This window comes from Spinacia oleracea, chromosome 2 (genome assembly GCF_020520425.1).
Source record: "Spinacia oleracea cultivar Varoflay chromosome 2, BTI_SOV_V1, whole genome shotgun sequence".
NCBI lineage: Eukaryota > Viridiplantae > Streptophyta > Magnoliopsida > Caryophyllales > Amaranthaceae > Spinacia > Spinacia oleracea.
The window spans coordinates 90,774,531-90,792,893 of record NC_079488.1 but is presented as its reverse complement, the minus strand read 5'-3'; the positions used below and the strand labels follow the sequence as shown (position 1 = coordinate 90,792,893).

General features: G+C 35.4%; 1 protein-coding gene across 1 annotated transcript; it reads left to right on the top strand.

Annotated features, from left to right (window-relative positions):
* Positions 1-2,655: 2,655 nt before the first annotated feature.
* On the top strand, positions 2,656-14,344 carry LOC110775259 (gamma-soluble NSF attachment protein). The gene is made up of 2 exons (XM_021979866.2): positions 2,656-2,928; positions 13,141-14,344. Exon 2 carries the CDS (start codon positions 13,227-13,229, stop codon positions 14,118-14,120), a length of 894 nt encoding a protein of 297 aa, XP_021835558.1. The 5' UTR covers positions 2,656-2,928; positions 13,141-13,226; the 3' UTR covers positions 14,121-14,344.
* Positions 14,345-18,363: the final 4,019 nt, after the last annotated feature.

Here is an 18,363-nt window from a genome sequence, read left to right as displayed (position 1 = left end):
ATATAATAAAAGGTTTTTTGGCTGAAACTAGGGAGAGTTAGAGAGTTTAATGTGATTCTAACTACCGAATGCTTGTTGAAGAGTCTGCTAGAGTTTTCACTGTTATACTGAATATTGTATTTGAACCCTCTAGAGAGTCAATGTCAAGACATGCAAGTGATGATAGGGTCATAATTCATATCAATCATACTCATAACACAACAATGATACTTTAACTAGAAGTGTGAAAACTGAGGTCGTGGTCAGACTAGAACCATTGATTAAAAGCCATAGCAGTTAAATGGAAGAATAACAAAATTTGTAGAAAACACTAGTAATCAAACCACAGGATCACCTAGAAATGAAATGCAACAGCAAAATCAAAGACCTGTCTGCCACTAGGGTATCTTCCATATCAAATGGATATACCTTATAGTTAAAGAGCAGTGGAAAGTAACCTTAATCCCCCTTGCATAACTCGGTCAAGGGCCATAAATATCCTTGACGTTAATGAGGGGGTGAGACATCCTAGAAGGAATGAAGGGTTACATAACGGGTTGGATTCAAAATGACAACCTGATGTGCCTCAAACCCTCTTATGATGCAAAATAAGTTTCCTACAACTCCTTATGAGATGTCTACCCAGTATAAGGGGTTTCATTAGCCTACTACGCGGAGAGGTATATACACCTAATTTGTGTCTCCCAAAAAGTGTCCTATAATTACACTAAAATTAAGGTTACTTACTTGGTCCAACTTTAATTATGTGGATATGCATTCACAAAAAGGGGGAAAAAAGGGCATCTCACATCTTCATTAATTACTGTGCATTTCATTAACATTTCCAAATCATTCCTTTGGGCCTTGTCCAACTACTAAGCATTAAAGTCGTCTCGATCAAGCTTTGGATAAGCCCAATATAATCAAAATTGGGTTCATTCCATACATAAGCTCTTGATTAGTGAATTAATCTTTCATTGTTGGATAGCTCATTTTAGTTATTTTTAATCAAACCCGTTTATTATAATGGTTAAAACCTAATGAAATGGGTCATGACTACCAAGTCCAAACCAAAATGCCCAATGTTCATCAAAATCCTAAAGTCCCCTCACTTTATAAAAAGAGTATTCCACTTTATTATGAAGGAGGAGAAAACAGACGGCAAAACCTAAAACTCTCAAATATTCTCCCTGTCAGTCAAGCCACAACTCTGTCCCTAGAAGAAGATCGACCTTGGACGAGATCAAACTCGGAGGCCCTTATTCAAGAAAATCAAATACGTTCCTCGCCGTAGAAGAATAACAACAAGCATACAAAATTGACGTGCCGTTCTACACCCTTGATCGAGATCTAGTCTGGAGGCCCTTATTCAAGAAGATCATATTGGTTCGTGAACAACATCAAATCTCTACTGTAGATCGAAGAACAACAAGCATACAAAAGTGACGTGCCGTTCTATTCAACATCAACATCCTTGAATGAGATCAAGCCCGAAGGCCTTCATTCAACTACAAATCAAATCAGTCCGTGAACCAAATCAAACAAGTCCTTTAGCCAAGTCAAATTCAAAGTGGAGATCGAATCAGAGGAGCAAACATTAGAGATTGTACCCAAATACATGAAAATCAATAAAATTATATTTTGTTCACATGTTTTTATTCTCTTATTTTGCATACTTTAAATTTGTGTTTACAAACTAATTTCAGAAAATCTATAAAATAAATCTGAAAATATACTTGTAGTTTCTTTTGGTTAAAACTCATCAAAGCCTTTATTTATTTGTAAAATTATATTAAATTACCAAAATAATAAAACTCGTTAAAACCTTTATTTTAATTGTAAAATTTATATTAAATTACCTAAATAATTTATTAGAAAATACACGAAAATTTGGGATATTACAAATGTATTCCTCTCTTTCAATATCAGAATTTTGATGGCTAATTTTTTGAGAAATTGTAATTATGAAGAATGGAATTAATGGTGGAGGTAATATCTGAATTTTAAGACAAAATTTTGGAGAAATTGTACCTTTGCAGAGTGGAACTAATGGTGGAAGATGAGAAGATCAAAGAGATAGTAGTGGAAACATAAGTAGTCGTTGGCTAGGGATTTACCATAACATAAAACGTTAAGTGATGTCGATTTGTAAATTTTTTGTTTTCTAAGATGTTTATATATAATAAACATTAAGTAAGCTGTTAAATTACAAAAACTAGTTTTTTTTTAAGGTGTAAAATTTCAAAAAATCCAAATAAAAATATTATCACTAAAAATTACATAACTTTTACGGAGTAACTTAGGTCTTGCGCGCACAAGGTGTACAATAAATTTATCGTACACCAAAGTAACTTTTACCTAATTCTTTGTAACTTTTACTATGTTTTGGTTAACTTTTATATTATGAATTTTTTTTGATAAATTAACATTTTAAAAGATTAAATGATTAATTTTTATACATTATTAATGATTTTGAAGAAATTTTGTTATTAAAATAAGAAAAGTTTGAAAATATAAAATAGATAACTTTTACCTATGTAAGGATAAAGTATTTTGAGTCAACTTTTACTTCGGTGTACAATATTTATTGTATACCTTTTGTAAATAAGAATTTGTGTTTATCGTAAACCACCAGTAAATAATTGTCTCGCTGCAGAAAGTAAAAATTTGTGCTACCAAATCGCTGCAAAAATAAAAAATTTATGCAAAAGTAACAGGAAATAAAATTTCTACTCCAAATCGCAGCTGTTCTCCTCTTCTTCCTCCGGGGTGGTGATTGCCTCCTCCAATCCTCCTCTTCCTCCACCTAATTCCTCCACCGAAATCACCATTTTCCTGTATCACCACCTCTAGTCGGCGGCGTCTCTTCCATTGTAATTTTTTTTATTTGGGGGGACTTCCAACCACCTCACCTTCTCTGCCGCTGTTATTCTCGGTGTTCACCACAGTGTATAGCTTCTTTTCCTCATCTATTTTTCTTCACTTCTTTTTCTTTTTCGGATTTATCTATTGATTAAGTTTGCATTTATAGATCCATGAAGTATTTAAATACATTCTGTTGCCTTGTTGTTGGATATATTCTGTGATGTAGTCTTGTTGTTGGATATATTCTGTTTGATTTGTTTTTTCTTGGCTTTGATTTTGGTGCTGTTTTATGTCTAATTAGTCTATACCCAGTTCATAATTGAAGATGAAAATCATATTATCCTTCTATTTCATTTTCGTTTTTATTAAATACTATATTTTGGGGGTTGATATGGACTTTTAAAGAGGGAGCAGACTAGAAAAGAGCAATAACAAAGTTTAGTTTGATTGAATTCAATTTTTTTTTTAATGTAATTTATGAGTTTGATTGAATAAGATTTTGGGCCTGGGCACTGTTTTTTCTAATTTGAATATGGAGGTGGAGGAAATGTAGCTGGTGGTTGTTTTATACATGAGAAGATAGCTTATTAGGTTAGATTTGAACCACCGACGCCATAAGAAGTTTGATGATTAACAAGGCCTGAATACTATTGAGGCAATCAATCACTTTAACAATTCAGCCTAATTTCGCAGGCTTTTGTTTATAACCCTTTTACGTTAAGATGGCAAACTGTGAAAATGGGCCTTTTCTCCCTGGGTCCAGTGCACCTCCTGCCCTGGTTCTGGGACGAGTCTGGCTTAGGGGATCTCGCTTCAATGAAAAACTGTGAAAATGGACAAATTCAGGCCATGTGATTCGAGGGAGTTGGCTGACTGGCCGGTCTAGGGCATGTGAGTCCCTACTAAGGGTTGTAAATTGTTCAGCTAGACTATCATTACTTTTGAATTTCTCATCTGATTTTATAGATGCATGTCCTTCGAAGTAAAAAAGAATCCGTAACTCCATTTTCACATGTAGATTAAGACTGTAGCGTCTTATAGTGTCCAGTCGCGAAGTTTACCCAAAAGTAGGGATATCTTATTCCCATTTATTAGATAGTGTTAAAACAATTATTTTTTCGTTTTACTATCGTAGTAGCTTACATTTCAATGTCTGCCAAGCACAGATAAAATAAGAATCCGGAAAATATGAGCATTTTGCCCGTTTGATCTTGCTTCTGTAATAATCTAATTTTTCTGTGTGGCAATGAGCCTGTTTTGGACTTGAAAGGTCTTTAAGTGTCAGCCAAGCACAGATAAATAAGAATCCGGAAAATATGAGCATTTTGAGCCCCGTTTGATCTTGCTTTAATAGTCTAATTTTCTGTGTGACAATGAGCCTGTTTTAAGATTTAAAAGGTCTTTAATTGGTTTCATTTTGAAGGACGGGAAAGGATATTTACTTTTATGGTGAATTTGAATGCCAAAGGGATGCCCTAAGCCTTTATTGCCCTGAAAAAAACAAGTTAAGAAAGTCCATACGGGAGGATGGACTGGTCATTTGAGCTGTAGTACAACATGGGAGATTGTGGTAAAGCACTACTCATGGCCAAGAATGGTAGTTTTGCGAACATGTTATAAATGTTGCTGGGAAGTTCAGGCTCTGGACAGGGTAGGGGTTGGTTAAAATATATGCAGCCTTACCCTTGTGATAATTGAGAAGCTTTGGTGCTTTACCAAGAAGTGTATGTAGTTTAATAACCATTTAATTTGGTCACTATAATCTAAAAGGCAACGAATTCGAAGTTTTGACTATATCGGAGATGACAATGGAATTGATGGGCTGCAATGCTTGAACTATAATGTTTGTGAAGTTATGAGTGAGTTAGTTGCATTTATTTTCAAAGAGGAGCCGCCAGTTTTTTTGTAAAAAAACATAGATTTAGGTTCAATTTCTAAGCAGTTTTGGGGGTTAAATGTAGGAGCATCCTCAATAAGTACAATAGGTAAATTGAAAAGATAAAGTTTAAAGAGGTTGTTGGATATATCATATATGTAATGTAGGCTTGCAATGAGGCTACAATTACTAGGAGGAGGATATTTATTTGCTTTGAAAATAACTTGACTGAAGAGAGATTTTGTTTCCTGTTGCATTTTGGATAATTATCATGTCATGAAGTTCAACTAATTGGTGGACTTGGTGACTGTATTCACACAAAGAATGCGCCAGTAACAGGAGATGTTAAGGCTTAAACACAATCCAATAATTTGCGTCCCCTTGAGGAGAAATATCTTGAATTGTACTTTGGTCAATTTGGAGGAATTGCTTCGGTTCAATTCTGCAAAATTCAAAAGTCTAAAATTCATGCCCATTTCCCTTCCCCTTAAAAATGCAGCAAAGATTGGTTTCATGAGACCTTTGGACTGAGTTTTTTTTTTTTTGATAAGGAAAGAAAGTTAGGCGGACTTCCTAGTTCACCCTTTCGGGTGACCCATCCTTTCGGGTGAAATACATGGACTCCAAGCAAATAAGATAGAGAACATATAGTATAATGATACTTACGCTCTAACCTCATACTACTCCAGCCCCAGATCCAAGTAAACTTGGTGAATAGACTTTAAAGGTAAACGATTAGCCGAACGGTATATGATGACCACCATCCTCTAGCGGTGAGCAAGCCCGAAGCCCGACACTAGAACAAACTACACTGTAATATCTAAGAGAAACTAATCTAAACCTAAACGACAAACAAATAAAAATCAAATTTACGAATTATATAAAGAAAATTACAATATAATTACAACAAATTCACAAAACAGACATAACTCAACTATGGCTAAATCACGCCGGAGAAATAGATCAGATTACTCTGAATACTATGAGCGGCGGCGACGAGAGAATAGAGGTCGATGACGAGAAAAAACTACCCATCTCTCGACATGAAAACGAATTCTTAAATCTCATGGGTAACACCGAGAGGGGGGGGAGCATTAGACTGAAATTATTTTGCGATAGTGGCGACTGGCGAAGATGCAAACTCAAAGCTGGGCTCTAGCTTAAGTGAGGCGAATTTACAGTCTTCATCACGTCCGACTGAGGACTTAAGTGATGAAGAATATCAATTTCTACTGAACTCAAAGATACTATTGGTCATGAGGAATTTGAGATTCTTGTATATCTGACTTAGAGAAGTCTTAATAATGGACTATATAGATGAACATTTGGCTAATGAGTTGGCTAGATCTGCATATGGTTTTTGGCTGATGAGGGTGGCGGCTTAACTTTGCTAGGGTTTTCTAAAGGTTCTTTTCTAGAGGACCTTTGGACTGAGTTAGTTGCATGCTTTTTCTAATAGGAACTGCCAGATAACGTATACTTGGAGATGGAGTCAACTTCCGAACAGTTTTGGGAGTTAAATGTATGTGTATCTTCAGTACTTACCATGGATAACTTGGAAAATTGATGATATAAGAGGTCGCATATGTGTGATTTGGGCTTCAAATAAGGTTGTAAATGCTAGAAACAAGTGATTAATTTGCTTAGAAGTTGGTAAGTAACTTCATTTTGGAGAATGTTTGATTTTGGTTTGAACTTCATTCGGGATTGAGTACTCTGCTATTAAGTGATGGGTGTGGTTGCACTAGGAATAGGTTTGTGTAATAGTTATTAACGGATGAACGCAATATAATTACTTTGATGTCATCCTGCTTAGCAAAAGTTTGAAAATGTCTTTGGTCAGTTGGGAGAAAATTGCCTTAATGTAAGCCTCCATGTTTTGAAAGTTCAAAATTTTGTGCCCTATTCCCTCAAAATTTTTTAGCTGACAGTGAAGTTTAGGGTCCATATGAATGTTGTAGTAATTTTCATTTGCCTGTTCCAAACTTGAAATAGTCTACGTCTAGTCCAAGAATAGTGTTTCAAATTAAAGGTGCATTATTTGCTATTATTACCTCTGAAGGTGTCAATTTATTTCTGGTATAATACGTCCCTGCACGTCTCGATTCAAATGACTCCATTTAAGGCCCTGTATCGGAGAGACCCACCTCAATTTTTTCGTGCGGGAAAGGGTCAAACTCCTGTGAATTCGTTAGAAGAGAAACTGCACGAGCGAGATGCAATGTTAGACGAATTGAGGATGAATCTGTTGAGGGAACAACAGAAAATGAAGGATGTAGCGAATAGAAAAAAGCGTGATTAGCAGTTTGTTGTTGGGAGTAAGGTATTCTTGAAGTTGCAGCCTTATCGCCACAAGTCCTTAGCTATGCGCCCCTTTGATAAGTTGGCCCCAAGATTCTATGTTCCATACACAACTTAGTTTTAAAAAGTGCGCTTTTGCGCTTAAAGCCCTGGAAGCTCGGAAGCTCACAGCAAAACGCGCTTATGCCAGCCGAAGCCTAGCGAGATACATGAAGCGCGCGCTTCCTAGCGCTTCGGTGCTTCTACGCTTCCTAACGCTTTTGCGCTTCCTGTAGTTGGGTGCATCAGGCCTTCTTTTTTGTAAAAAATAAAGCCACGTGACTCTAATCTTCTTTTTTAAAGTATCACGTGATTTTTTTTGAAAAGCGAATATTTGAGAAGTTTTTGAAAACCCTAGTGCAATTTTCTCCCGTAGCCGGATTTCTCTAGCCCTCTCGCCGGATTTATCCCGTCGGATTCTGAATTTTTCATTCATCGTTTTGATTTCTCTTCTTTTTTTCATCTTTTCTTTCCATATTTTCTCCATATTTTCTGAACTTTTAAAATTTTATTATTTCTTCCTGGGTGTGTTTCGCCTACGAAAAGCGTGCTCTTTCGCTTTGCGCTTAAGCTCCAGGGCCCTTTTGCGCTTCAGTGCGCTTTGCGCTTTTTAAAACTAAGATACACAGTAGTCCAGAAGACGGGTAGTGTGGCTTATAAGTTGAATTGCCTCCCACATCTCGCATACACCCATGCGGCTAAAGGAGAGGCTTTGAACTGTACGCCCGTACTTGAACAGTTGAACTAAGAGTAGGAGATGGAAGTCCTGCCTGAGACTGTCTGGGTGTAAGTATGGATGTACGTACGGCATAAGTAGAAAGAAATTCGAGGGTGGAAGTATTGATCAAATGGTACAACCTGCCAGGGTATGAGGCGACTTGGGACTTGGGAGGACTTTGAGAGCACTCAAGCGAGATTTCCAGCCTTTCACCTTGAGGACAAGGTGAAGCTTTGGGGAGCAGGCAATGTTATGCATCATCCCAAGCAGCCCCTAGTTATCCACACCTATGTTAGGCATGTGCACAAGGCTAAGTGGGAAAGTCACCCTAAAGGTATGCGTCAGCAATATCTGTGGGCTTGGTGTAGGTGAGGAACAGTGCTTGTTAATGAGGGTATATGTCAGAGTTTGTTAGAAGGTGACATCATAGATAGTGACATCAGCCCTGCTGGTGACAGCAATAGTAGTATAAATAATAAGGGGATTGTATTTGAGAGGTCATTCAGAACGTGATTGTTTATCTTTTTCCTTGAGCATTGTACTGGTGATTTTGCCGCATCAATGTTACAATCTCTCTTTCCCATTTTCTCTTTCTTCTTTTCTTATTATTTTCTCTTCAATTTCTATTAGATCCTTCAGTCTATAACACATGATTCTATCTCCACAACTAAGGGCTTGTCTGGTATCTTAACTGATTTCAGATTCTATTTGTTTCTTATTCCTTGATACTACAAGTGGATTGTGAACTTGTGATATAAGTTGTACTCCCTCCGTCCGAGATTAGTTTTTACACTTTTCATTTCCATCCGTCCCAGATTAGAATTTACACTTCTATTTTAGGATAGACCCCACAATTATTTTAGTAGCTCTCTCTTTCAACTACCAAAAATTTATGGTCCATGCTCTCTCACATTCAATTAAAAATAATACTCCACTATCTTCTATCACATCTACCTTTTCAACAAAATAGTATTTGCTAACCAAATAACAACTTATCTCCTAAAATTTTGTGCCATGATAAGTGTAAACACTAATTTGGGACGGAGGGAGTATTATGTAATTAAACTTAGTCATACTGACACTAGTTATGCTTAATTTTTTAAATTTCCAGCAAAAAATTGGTAACTAATATTTGTAGTGTTGGAAAATACGAAACATGGCAAATTAGCCCCAACAATTTAGTGTGATATGCAAATTAGCCCCAACAGTTTACTGTGATATGCAAATTAGCCCCAACAGTTAGTGTGATATGCAAATTAGCCCTTCACTTTTTGTTGAAAGCAAATCAACCCCATACCTTTTTCCGCAAACACCTAACCAATATTTTCAAGCACACTCTGATCAACACATGTATATCTCACTGAAATTCTATAATACTCGAATCAGATAGCAAACACTCCCTACCCCATGTCAGAGGCTTCTCCCTGAACATTTATCTCTCTGTCATGGCTTCCGCTTCCTCTAAGGCTCTGAATCTTAAGATAACATGCTTCTCTCCCTCCTCACAATGTAAAAGTACAGACCCCCCCCCCCCCCCCCTCCCCCCCCCCTCCCCCTCTGGGTTGCTCGAGGTCATTGACGAGTTTAAGGAAACCTAACTAGGAAATTGAAAACATTAATGTAATTGAAATACCTAAATGCCTATCCCTACAACTAGAAAAATTTGCGAAATATAATACTCCATAATTCATGAGTTTGTATAGAATGATCTTTAAGTTTGTAGTTTATCTTTTTAATCAATTCCGCAAGTCACTGACTCATTGATTGCTATAAAGCGGGGCATTTGTTGAATTCGTATACACCATAACACCAAAAGGTTGAACCGAAGGAACATAAAACTACAAAAAGTTGCACATTACGGAGTATAAAATACCTGTATAGATATGTCGAGGAGGGTACAATATAGAGAAAATAGACTTTCATGGGGACGAGAATGAGAGAGGTAGGTGGAAAGTAGTCAGAACTCAGAAGCGAAGGGAGAAAGGCTGATATAAAAAAAAATGTTAGGCTATTAATTTCGGGAAAAAAAAAATTATTCTTTTCAAATCTTTTTAATTGTTGTTTTCCGGCTTTATGTTTTCTTGGGGAGCTTAACTTGGAAAATGTTCATTATGTGTTAGTTGTAGGTAGCGGAAAAAGTATTGTTCTAATTTGCTTCAATTTACAGGTATAGGGCTAATTTCCACATCACAATGAAGTGCCGAGGTACTTTAGTACTAGCTTGGTCTAAAAAAATACTTTTAGTGTTCAAAAAAAGTGTGAACACAGAAGTCAAATGAGGATAAACAAGCCTAACATACTTTATTTTTTCTGCAATTATCTTCAATCTTGTTTCTTAGGTCAAATCTCACAAAATTTTCCGATCAAAACCCTCAAAATCACTAGATTGTCATATTTAGTGGTCACTCATTTGCTTTCTATTTTCTTTTCGATAGTTTTATTTGTGTGTTCGTTTAATTTGTTTGCTTGTTCTAATAATCTAGGGGCTGTTTGGTTCACATTTGGGTATCAAGTATGGTGTTAGGTATCAAACCCATAGGTTTGGGATGAGTGATACCTATAAACCTTTACCTAATTACATATGTTTGGTTCAAAATATTAGATGTCATAACTTCCCTTTGACTAACAAATAATTTAACTTTTACTTTTTGTTCCTTCTTATTTCCTCTTTCTTCCCCATACGGCAGACTTCCATGCCTTAATTTCCAGATCTCCTCCTCAGCTCAGCCATTGATTTCTACCTTGAAGGTAGAGTGCTAAGATTTTGACCATAAACCTTTAATGATCGAAATCAACGATTAGTGGTCTGTATTACTGTATATGCGTTACAAAATATTATAAGGGTGGATTGTGTAAGATCTAGATTTCTGTACTATTGTGATGATGGTCTGTATGGGAACTTGATGACCGTTTCTCAACTTTTGTTTAAGTTAGTCTAGTAGGTTGGAATAATTGTGAAAAAAGCCTTTTTCATTAATCATGTTTGCAAGAACTAGATATTTTGGGAGATTGCTGGGATTGTAATCTTACATTAAATAGTGATATTTATCATGGGCCATGGTGCCTCAATCACTCAATGCAATTGATGCTATTCTAAGTAAATTATCCCTTGGAACGCAAATGGTTATTCTGTTACCCCCAGAATCTTGATAAAATCCTATTATGTCAATTTCATGTATTTCAAACTTCACAAGCATATAATCTCTTCTACTTTTGATGCCCCTGGACTGGGCCAGCTGAAATTCCTAAACTTTGATATTTGGCTGGCTATATATTGTTTCTTACCTCCATGAGTGTGTGTACATTTCCTAGTAGCCTTTCGTAATCGTCAGCCAGATTGCTTAGGTCAATTAAGTTGTGTCTATGTACAGTTTGAGAGTATGTAAGTAAGGACACTGCGATTACCAAATGTTTAGGAGCTGTTGAATTTGTAGAAATTATTGGATGACCTCCTTTATATATATGATTTGATAAACATTTGGGTGATTCACATTTTGGTGTTGTTCATGTTGAATTCTACCTCCTGACCGTATTTGTTATGTTTTCGTTTTGGTAACTTGAATTTAGAGAAGTAGTCTCACTTTGGTGATATGATGATGCGAAGACATTTTATATTTTTTTAAAGAAGTATTATGCAAGAGTCTGTTTGAAATGTTAATAGTTTGTACCATTCCATTTGTTGCCTTGGTGTATATGAAAGAATTTCATTTTGGTTACTTATATTTTCGTTTTGGCTTTTTGGATGGGGTTAGAATGTGGTTTAAATAGAATGTGAATTTCTATGGGTTCAAGTCATCCAACATGTGAGGCAAGGAGGGTAGAAAGGGAAAAACATATGTAGTATTTTATTAATATGAAAATTGGAAAAGCTTCAAAACGGAGAGTAGGATGATGTTCAAGAAACAGAGGGAGTAATTCGAATATGCCTAATTTCGTAAAGAAAAGTATTTGGAAGAAGGAACTAAGGCAGTGCCAGAATCGGTTGAGGAAGAAAAGGCGAGGTTTGATAAAGATAGTCATAGAGGCTTACCTAGCAAACCTGACAGTCGCTCTTTTGTTTGTTTGTGATTTTTTTTCCCTATAATTTTTTTGCTGTTGTTACCTACAGCTTACAGCTTATCCAGTAAATTTTTTTAAACTCAATGAATCAAGTCTTGATTAGTAAAAATCAGTAATTTTATAGAACCAATCAAGTATACAACAGTGAACTAGTTTTATTTTATTTACAAAATTATGTAAAGGGACTAGCGTAGGCTGGAGAGGGTTTATGTTGCACAGAGAATCCCCCTTCCTCCATTTTCCAAATAGCTGGATCCATATCAATTGTTGTTGAAATGTGTGTGATATATTGTTAGGAACTACTGTATTTTCTAAGCCTAGCATATTTGGGGAGTGTTAAACATGGTTGTACAGATGTTTGGGGTAAAGTTTCAGTGAAAAATATGGATAACTAAATGAATTATTGTGCAAATGAAGAGTGGTTTTGTGTGGCATGGCTCTTAGTTGCACATAGGCATTGATAAAGTTCCAAGGCATTTTTGCTTTCTTCAATCTTGTTTCCAGGGGAGATGACTTACAGGTAAACATATGTGGATGTAAGGTACGTTCTCCTTTTCTTGGTTGCGAGGAAGGGAAAGGATATTAATTGGCTATTTTGCTTCCATTAGAGTTCTCAACTGTATTTTCTTTGCGGTATATGTAGATGTAATATGTGATGCTAGGCATGGTGTGAATGATTTACTGGGTGATTTTTTTCGAGAACCTGTAATATGTTGCTCACAGTATTTTCTTGATGATGAAATTGGTGTATTTTGCTAACATTGTTGTGGCTGAATAGTATCCGGAAATATCTGGTTCCTGCAATTCTTTCAATTTGACAATTTCTCATTCTTTTTCTTCTCTCAACAGCGTACTTCACGTGTAATATAAAGTTTTATTTGAGAGTCAAGGGAGTAGTGGCAACAATTTGCACCAGGGAACTATGGGGGTTGTGGGGTTTATGGCGGACTTCCCATGTTTAAGTGTCCTGTAAAGAACATAAATCTTCCTTTTTCTTTCTGTTCTGTTCCTTTGCACTTATATCCGATTTGCCTTTGAAAGTCTCCACATATTACTAGCAGTGCACGCAAAATTTAGCAACTGATCTTAAAACCTCTACAGGAGGCATTTGCCTTTGAAAGTCTCTACATATTATTAGAAGTGCACGCAAAATTTAGCAACTGATCTTATTTGATTATTATTTAGGAGCTCATAATCTGTTGATTCATTTGCTTAGCTCTGTTTATGGTGCATGAGCTATTTAGGTTTGCATATATTTTGTAGCATGGCTGTTGATGTAAGCCTGTTGTTTCTTTGAATGCAGGTATTGTGAAATCCTTCAGGAACTTTAAGGATCCGTCAATAGTAGACTTGGAATAGACCTGTTATTATTGAAGCTAGGTGCTCGCCATGACAAGTTCAGATCCTGAAAAGCTGATGGCCAAAGCTGACAAGATGACTAAGCTAAGTTTTACTAGATGGAACGCTGATTGGAAGAATGCAGCGGTTTTATATGAACAAGCTGGTATTTCCCTCAGGGTTGGTAAACATTACGAGAAAGCAAAGTTAGCTTTTGAGAAAGCATCCAAGGGACAGGAGATGCTCTCCTCACCTTGGGATGCAGCTAGACATATGGAATCTGCAGCTGCGATGGCAAAGGAGATAGGTAGCTGGAATGAGGTTGCTGACTTTTATAGAAGGGCTTCAGAGTTGTATATTGAATGTGGAAGATCACAGCCTGCATCAGATGCTGTTGCAAAAGGTGCCCGTGCATTGGAAGAGTCTTTGCCCGAGGAAGCTGTCAATTTATACATAAATGCTTGTGATATTCTTGAAGAAGACGAAAAGGAGCAGATGGCCTTTGACTTATATAGAGCTGCCGCCAGTGTTTATATAAAACTTGAGAAGTATGAAGATGCTGCGACAGTCTTACTTCGGTGGGGATTAGCAGCTGATAAGTGCAATGCTAAAAATAGCCAATGCAAGGCTTATCTTAGTGCCATAATTGTTTACCTCTACATTCATGACTTGAAACAAGCAGAGCAGTGTTACAATGATTGTTTACAAACTGATGCTTTTATGGGTAGTGATCAATTTCGTTCTGCTAGTAAACTTCTATCTGCTTATAGAGAAGGAGATACTGAAGAAATTAAACGTGTGGGGCAATCTAGCATCATTTCGAATTTGGACCATGTGATAATCAGGCTTGCTAGGAAATTGCCAACTGGGGAACTGAATGCATTTCAGGCTGGAGCTGCTAGGGAAGAAGAGGGAGATGAACTTGATGAAGATAACCTTGTCTAGCTCCAAACCTACATACATTATAACATGATATGCAGGTAAGATTCCGAGGTATATTTTGAGTGTAATGGAAGTTACTTACCTTGTAAAAAGTTGTTGGAGGGAGGCTTGTTTGTTAATGTTCCCTTGGATTTGCTGAACATCGTCTGGGATAATGAATAGTTGAATACTTTGTCTGTATCTTATAATGTATACTAAGTAAATTCAAAATGTTTGTTCTTGGTGAACTGGAGTTTTGTATAATCTTCATCTTTGGTTAGGTAAAAGAAAATTTATTTGCCGAAAAAAAGAAATAATCTTAGTTCTTCTTTGAATTTACATAGTAAATTATACGAGTAATAATAACTAATGATGACAATTCATGACAGAATTGGTATTGAATCCAACTCTTAAGGTATACTCCCTCCGTCCCGGAATACTCGACCCGGTTTGACCGACACAGAGTTTAAGGGACTTGAATTGACTTATTTGATTTAATAGGTAATAGTTGATAGTGGGGTATTATTTTAATGTAGTTAGTGGGAGGTGGGTTAAGAGGTGGGGTTGGGGGAGAGTAGGGGTTGAATTTTTAATTATTTATTGTATGGAGTAGGTGGTAGGTGGGTTAATAGGAGTGGAGTGAGAAATAATATAATATTGTTAGAATATTTCCATTTTTAGAAACAGGTCAAGTATTAAGGGACGACCCGATAAGGAAAACAAGTCAAGTATTTCGGGACGGAGGGAGTACATCCTAACACATATAAAGGCTTGAACATTGCTTACTATTCCTGTAACAGTGAATTTACGAATATACCCCCCATTTCCTTCATTGTTTATTTTTGTCTTTTCCTTGGTAATAGTGAAATTATGGGTTTACCCCTCCCCTTTCATCACAATCTTATGTGCCACTTTCCTGTCCATCTGCTGCCACACCCTTTCCCCGCCCTTTCATTTTGAGTCCTTTCTCATTGCTTTAATGTCCTACTTCTACCAATACGGCTGACAGGCTTAAGTCGTATCACCTAATCAAAGATAAACCTAAAATCACTAGCTAGGTAGCAAGGGAAGTCAGGATCGAATCCACAGGGAAACAACGTTCTTTCTATTACTAAGAATAAAATCTAGACTATTACAAACAAGAGTTTGGTTGATTTGTGTACTAAGACTACGACAATAATTAAACGAATAAGAATTCAGATATTAAAGGATCTAGGGCATAGGTTCACCAACGAATAACAATCCAGGATGATAAACAATCGACAATAATCAATAAAGCAATTAATTAGACTAGCATGCTCTCTCGAATCGATACTAATCATAGACTTAGAATTAACGGGCTCTCGCTACGTATTAATCCTAATTCTACCTATTGACACAAGCCTAAACATCAAATTGCATCTCTCAAATCTTAACTTGATATTCCTGTAACAGTGAATTTACGAATATATCCCCCATTTCCTTCATTGTTTATTTTTGTCTTTTCCTTGGTAATAGTGAGATTATGGGTTTACCCCTCCCCTTTCATCACAATCTTATGTGCCACTTTCCTGTCCATCTGCTGCCACACCTTTCCCCGCCCTTTCATTTTGAGTCCTTTCTCATTGCTTCAATGTCCTACTTCTACCAATACGGCAACATAAGTATTTTATAGTTATGATTTTTTTGTTTAAGAATTAAAGTAAGATTTTATTGGATATTGTCAAAGGACCAACTCAACCAAAAGCTTAAGCTGATGGTTGAAGCCCCAAGATTAGTTTTATACTCTTGGGCTTGAAGTGTGGATGCAGCATAGGCTTCCTCATACCTAGCGCAAAATATTCCACTTTGAAATGAGGGGTGGATGAGATTCGAACCCGTGACCTTTGCGTCACGTTGGACAAAAAAATAAAAATAATACTCAAGCTCTTAATTTCTCATTAAGTCTCAACGTGTATATATATTACATTAGGAAGGCTAATTAGGTAATTCCGTATATATCTAGGATATTACAATATTCACATAATAAACTCCGTATACTCCGTATGTACCTATTGTAACAGATATCAACGCTATGTGGTTATAGACAATGTAATGTAAATAGTACAAGGCATAATAGTTGTGTAGAAAAGTATCCATTATAGCAAGACTTCGCATGTAATCAATTTCGTATTATCAATTACGTGCAAATAGAACTTTAGCACTATTTTTCTAGCATTTACCTTAAATTTATACTTCGTATATCTCGTCTTTTACGTAATATTTTTATGAAATAATTTTTTTATACCTTGGGGGATCGTGCGCGCTAGCGCACGATCCAACAACTAGTTTTGGTAAAATTTCATTCATCGAGCAAAAAAATTACTTTACTCTATTTTATGTACTTTTTATATCAAATAATTTTTTTTCGTACTCCCTGCAAAGAAAAATAATAAAATAAATTGTATTCCATTTCAGCCAGTACTCTTCTTAGAACAAAGCTGAGATGACACGACGAGCTCAAATTTTTGGCTGCATAGGTATGCATGCAATTCTACATGCATATGAGCTTCAACTTCTTCGTTTTAGCAGTTTCAGCCTTCATTTTTAGTGCATTACTCTGTTTTCTCTTTTTTATTTTATTTTAAAATTATAAAATTTTAAAAAAAATTAATTTTTTTTATCACCCTTGTTTGATTAAGCTGCAAGCACACTTAAGGAACAAACAAATGGACATTTAAAGTAATTTAATGAACATTCATGTTCAAAAATTGAACATGTCATTTATTTTCTATATGCTTCATCTATTTTAGTTGCTGCTGCCTATTTTCTCTTTCTATATGCTTCTAATTTTTCTACTTTCTTCCTTTCGGCTTTACTTTGTTCGCTACACCAGTCTCTTTTCTCTTTCTATCTGCTTCCTTATTTGCAGATTCTTTTCTTGTTGTTTTTGCCTTCAATTCTTCTTCAATTCTTGCAGCCTCTCTTAATACCACATCTTCCATTTCTAAATCGATTTTTTTTCTTTTGTTGGCTCATTCATATTAATATTTTCCTTCATGCAGGGAAATCATAATATTGTTAGTTGAACATTATTTTGTATAAATTGAACATAAGATTTGAGAAACTGAACATCACACAAAAGTGTTCTTATTTACGAACATATATGTCATACTTTTATAAGTTGAATTTAGTTGAACATGATTCTTTATAAGTTGAACATGAGACTTGAGAAACTGAACATCACACAAAAGTGTTCTTATTTGTGAACATTATCTTTTATAAATTGAACATCATCTTTTATAAGTTGAACATGATGAGTTATAAACTGAAAATGACAATATTTAGACAGTGCCAATTTTGATATTTTAGTAAAGAATTATGAACACTTGCTTATAAAATTTAAACATGATCTTTTAGTAAAGAATAATGAACATCTGTTTTAAAAAATGTTTTTGGCTCGTTGTTTGGTGGTATACTGCTTTCTTATTAATGTTGCTGCTTGCCTTTTAGTTGAACATGATTCTGTATAAGTTGAACAAAAGACTTGAGAGATTGAACATTACACAAAGTGTTGAAGATATCATAGTTTTATAGGTTAAATTTAGTTGTACATTTTTTTTTGAAGGAAAATTTAGTTGTAAATAATTCTTTATAAGTTGCACATGAGATTTGGGAAACTGAAAATCACACAAAAGTATTGAACATATATTAGTTTTATAAGTTAAATTTCGTTGAACATGATTTTGTACAAATTGAACATAAGACTTAACTGAACATCACACCAAAGTGTTAAACATATCACAATTTATAAGTTGAATTTAGTTGAACATGATTCTTTATAAGTTGAACACGAGGGTTGAAAAATTGAACATCACACAAAAGTGCTATTATTTGTGAACATCATCTTTAATAAGTTGAACATGATAAATTATAAACTGAACATAACAAATTCAGAATTAATATTCAGCAATAACTACCATAACCACCAAGAACAACAATCACAACTACAATACCAACAACAACAATATCAAGTTACAAAATGTAGTTCATTCTACAATTCTGAACATCGAACTTTATAAATTATACATGCACTGTGATAGATCTAAAACCGCAGCATAAAATTATTGTTCAAAAAAGTGAACATCTACATATATTAATTTGAACATCTCCAACCACGAAATCAATTAACGAAAATACGTAAATTAAAATCACAATCAAATTTGGTGACGCAACTAACAAATTATTAAACACGAATTCGCAACAAATGAACACCGAATAACGGCAAATTAAAGATCGCTTAACAAAG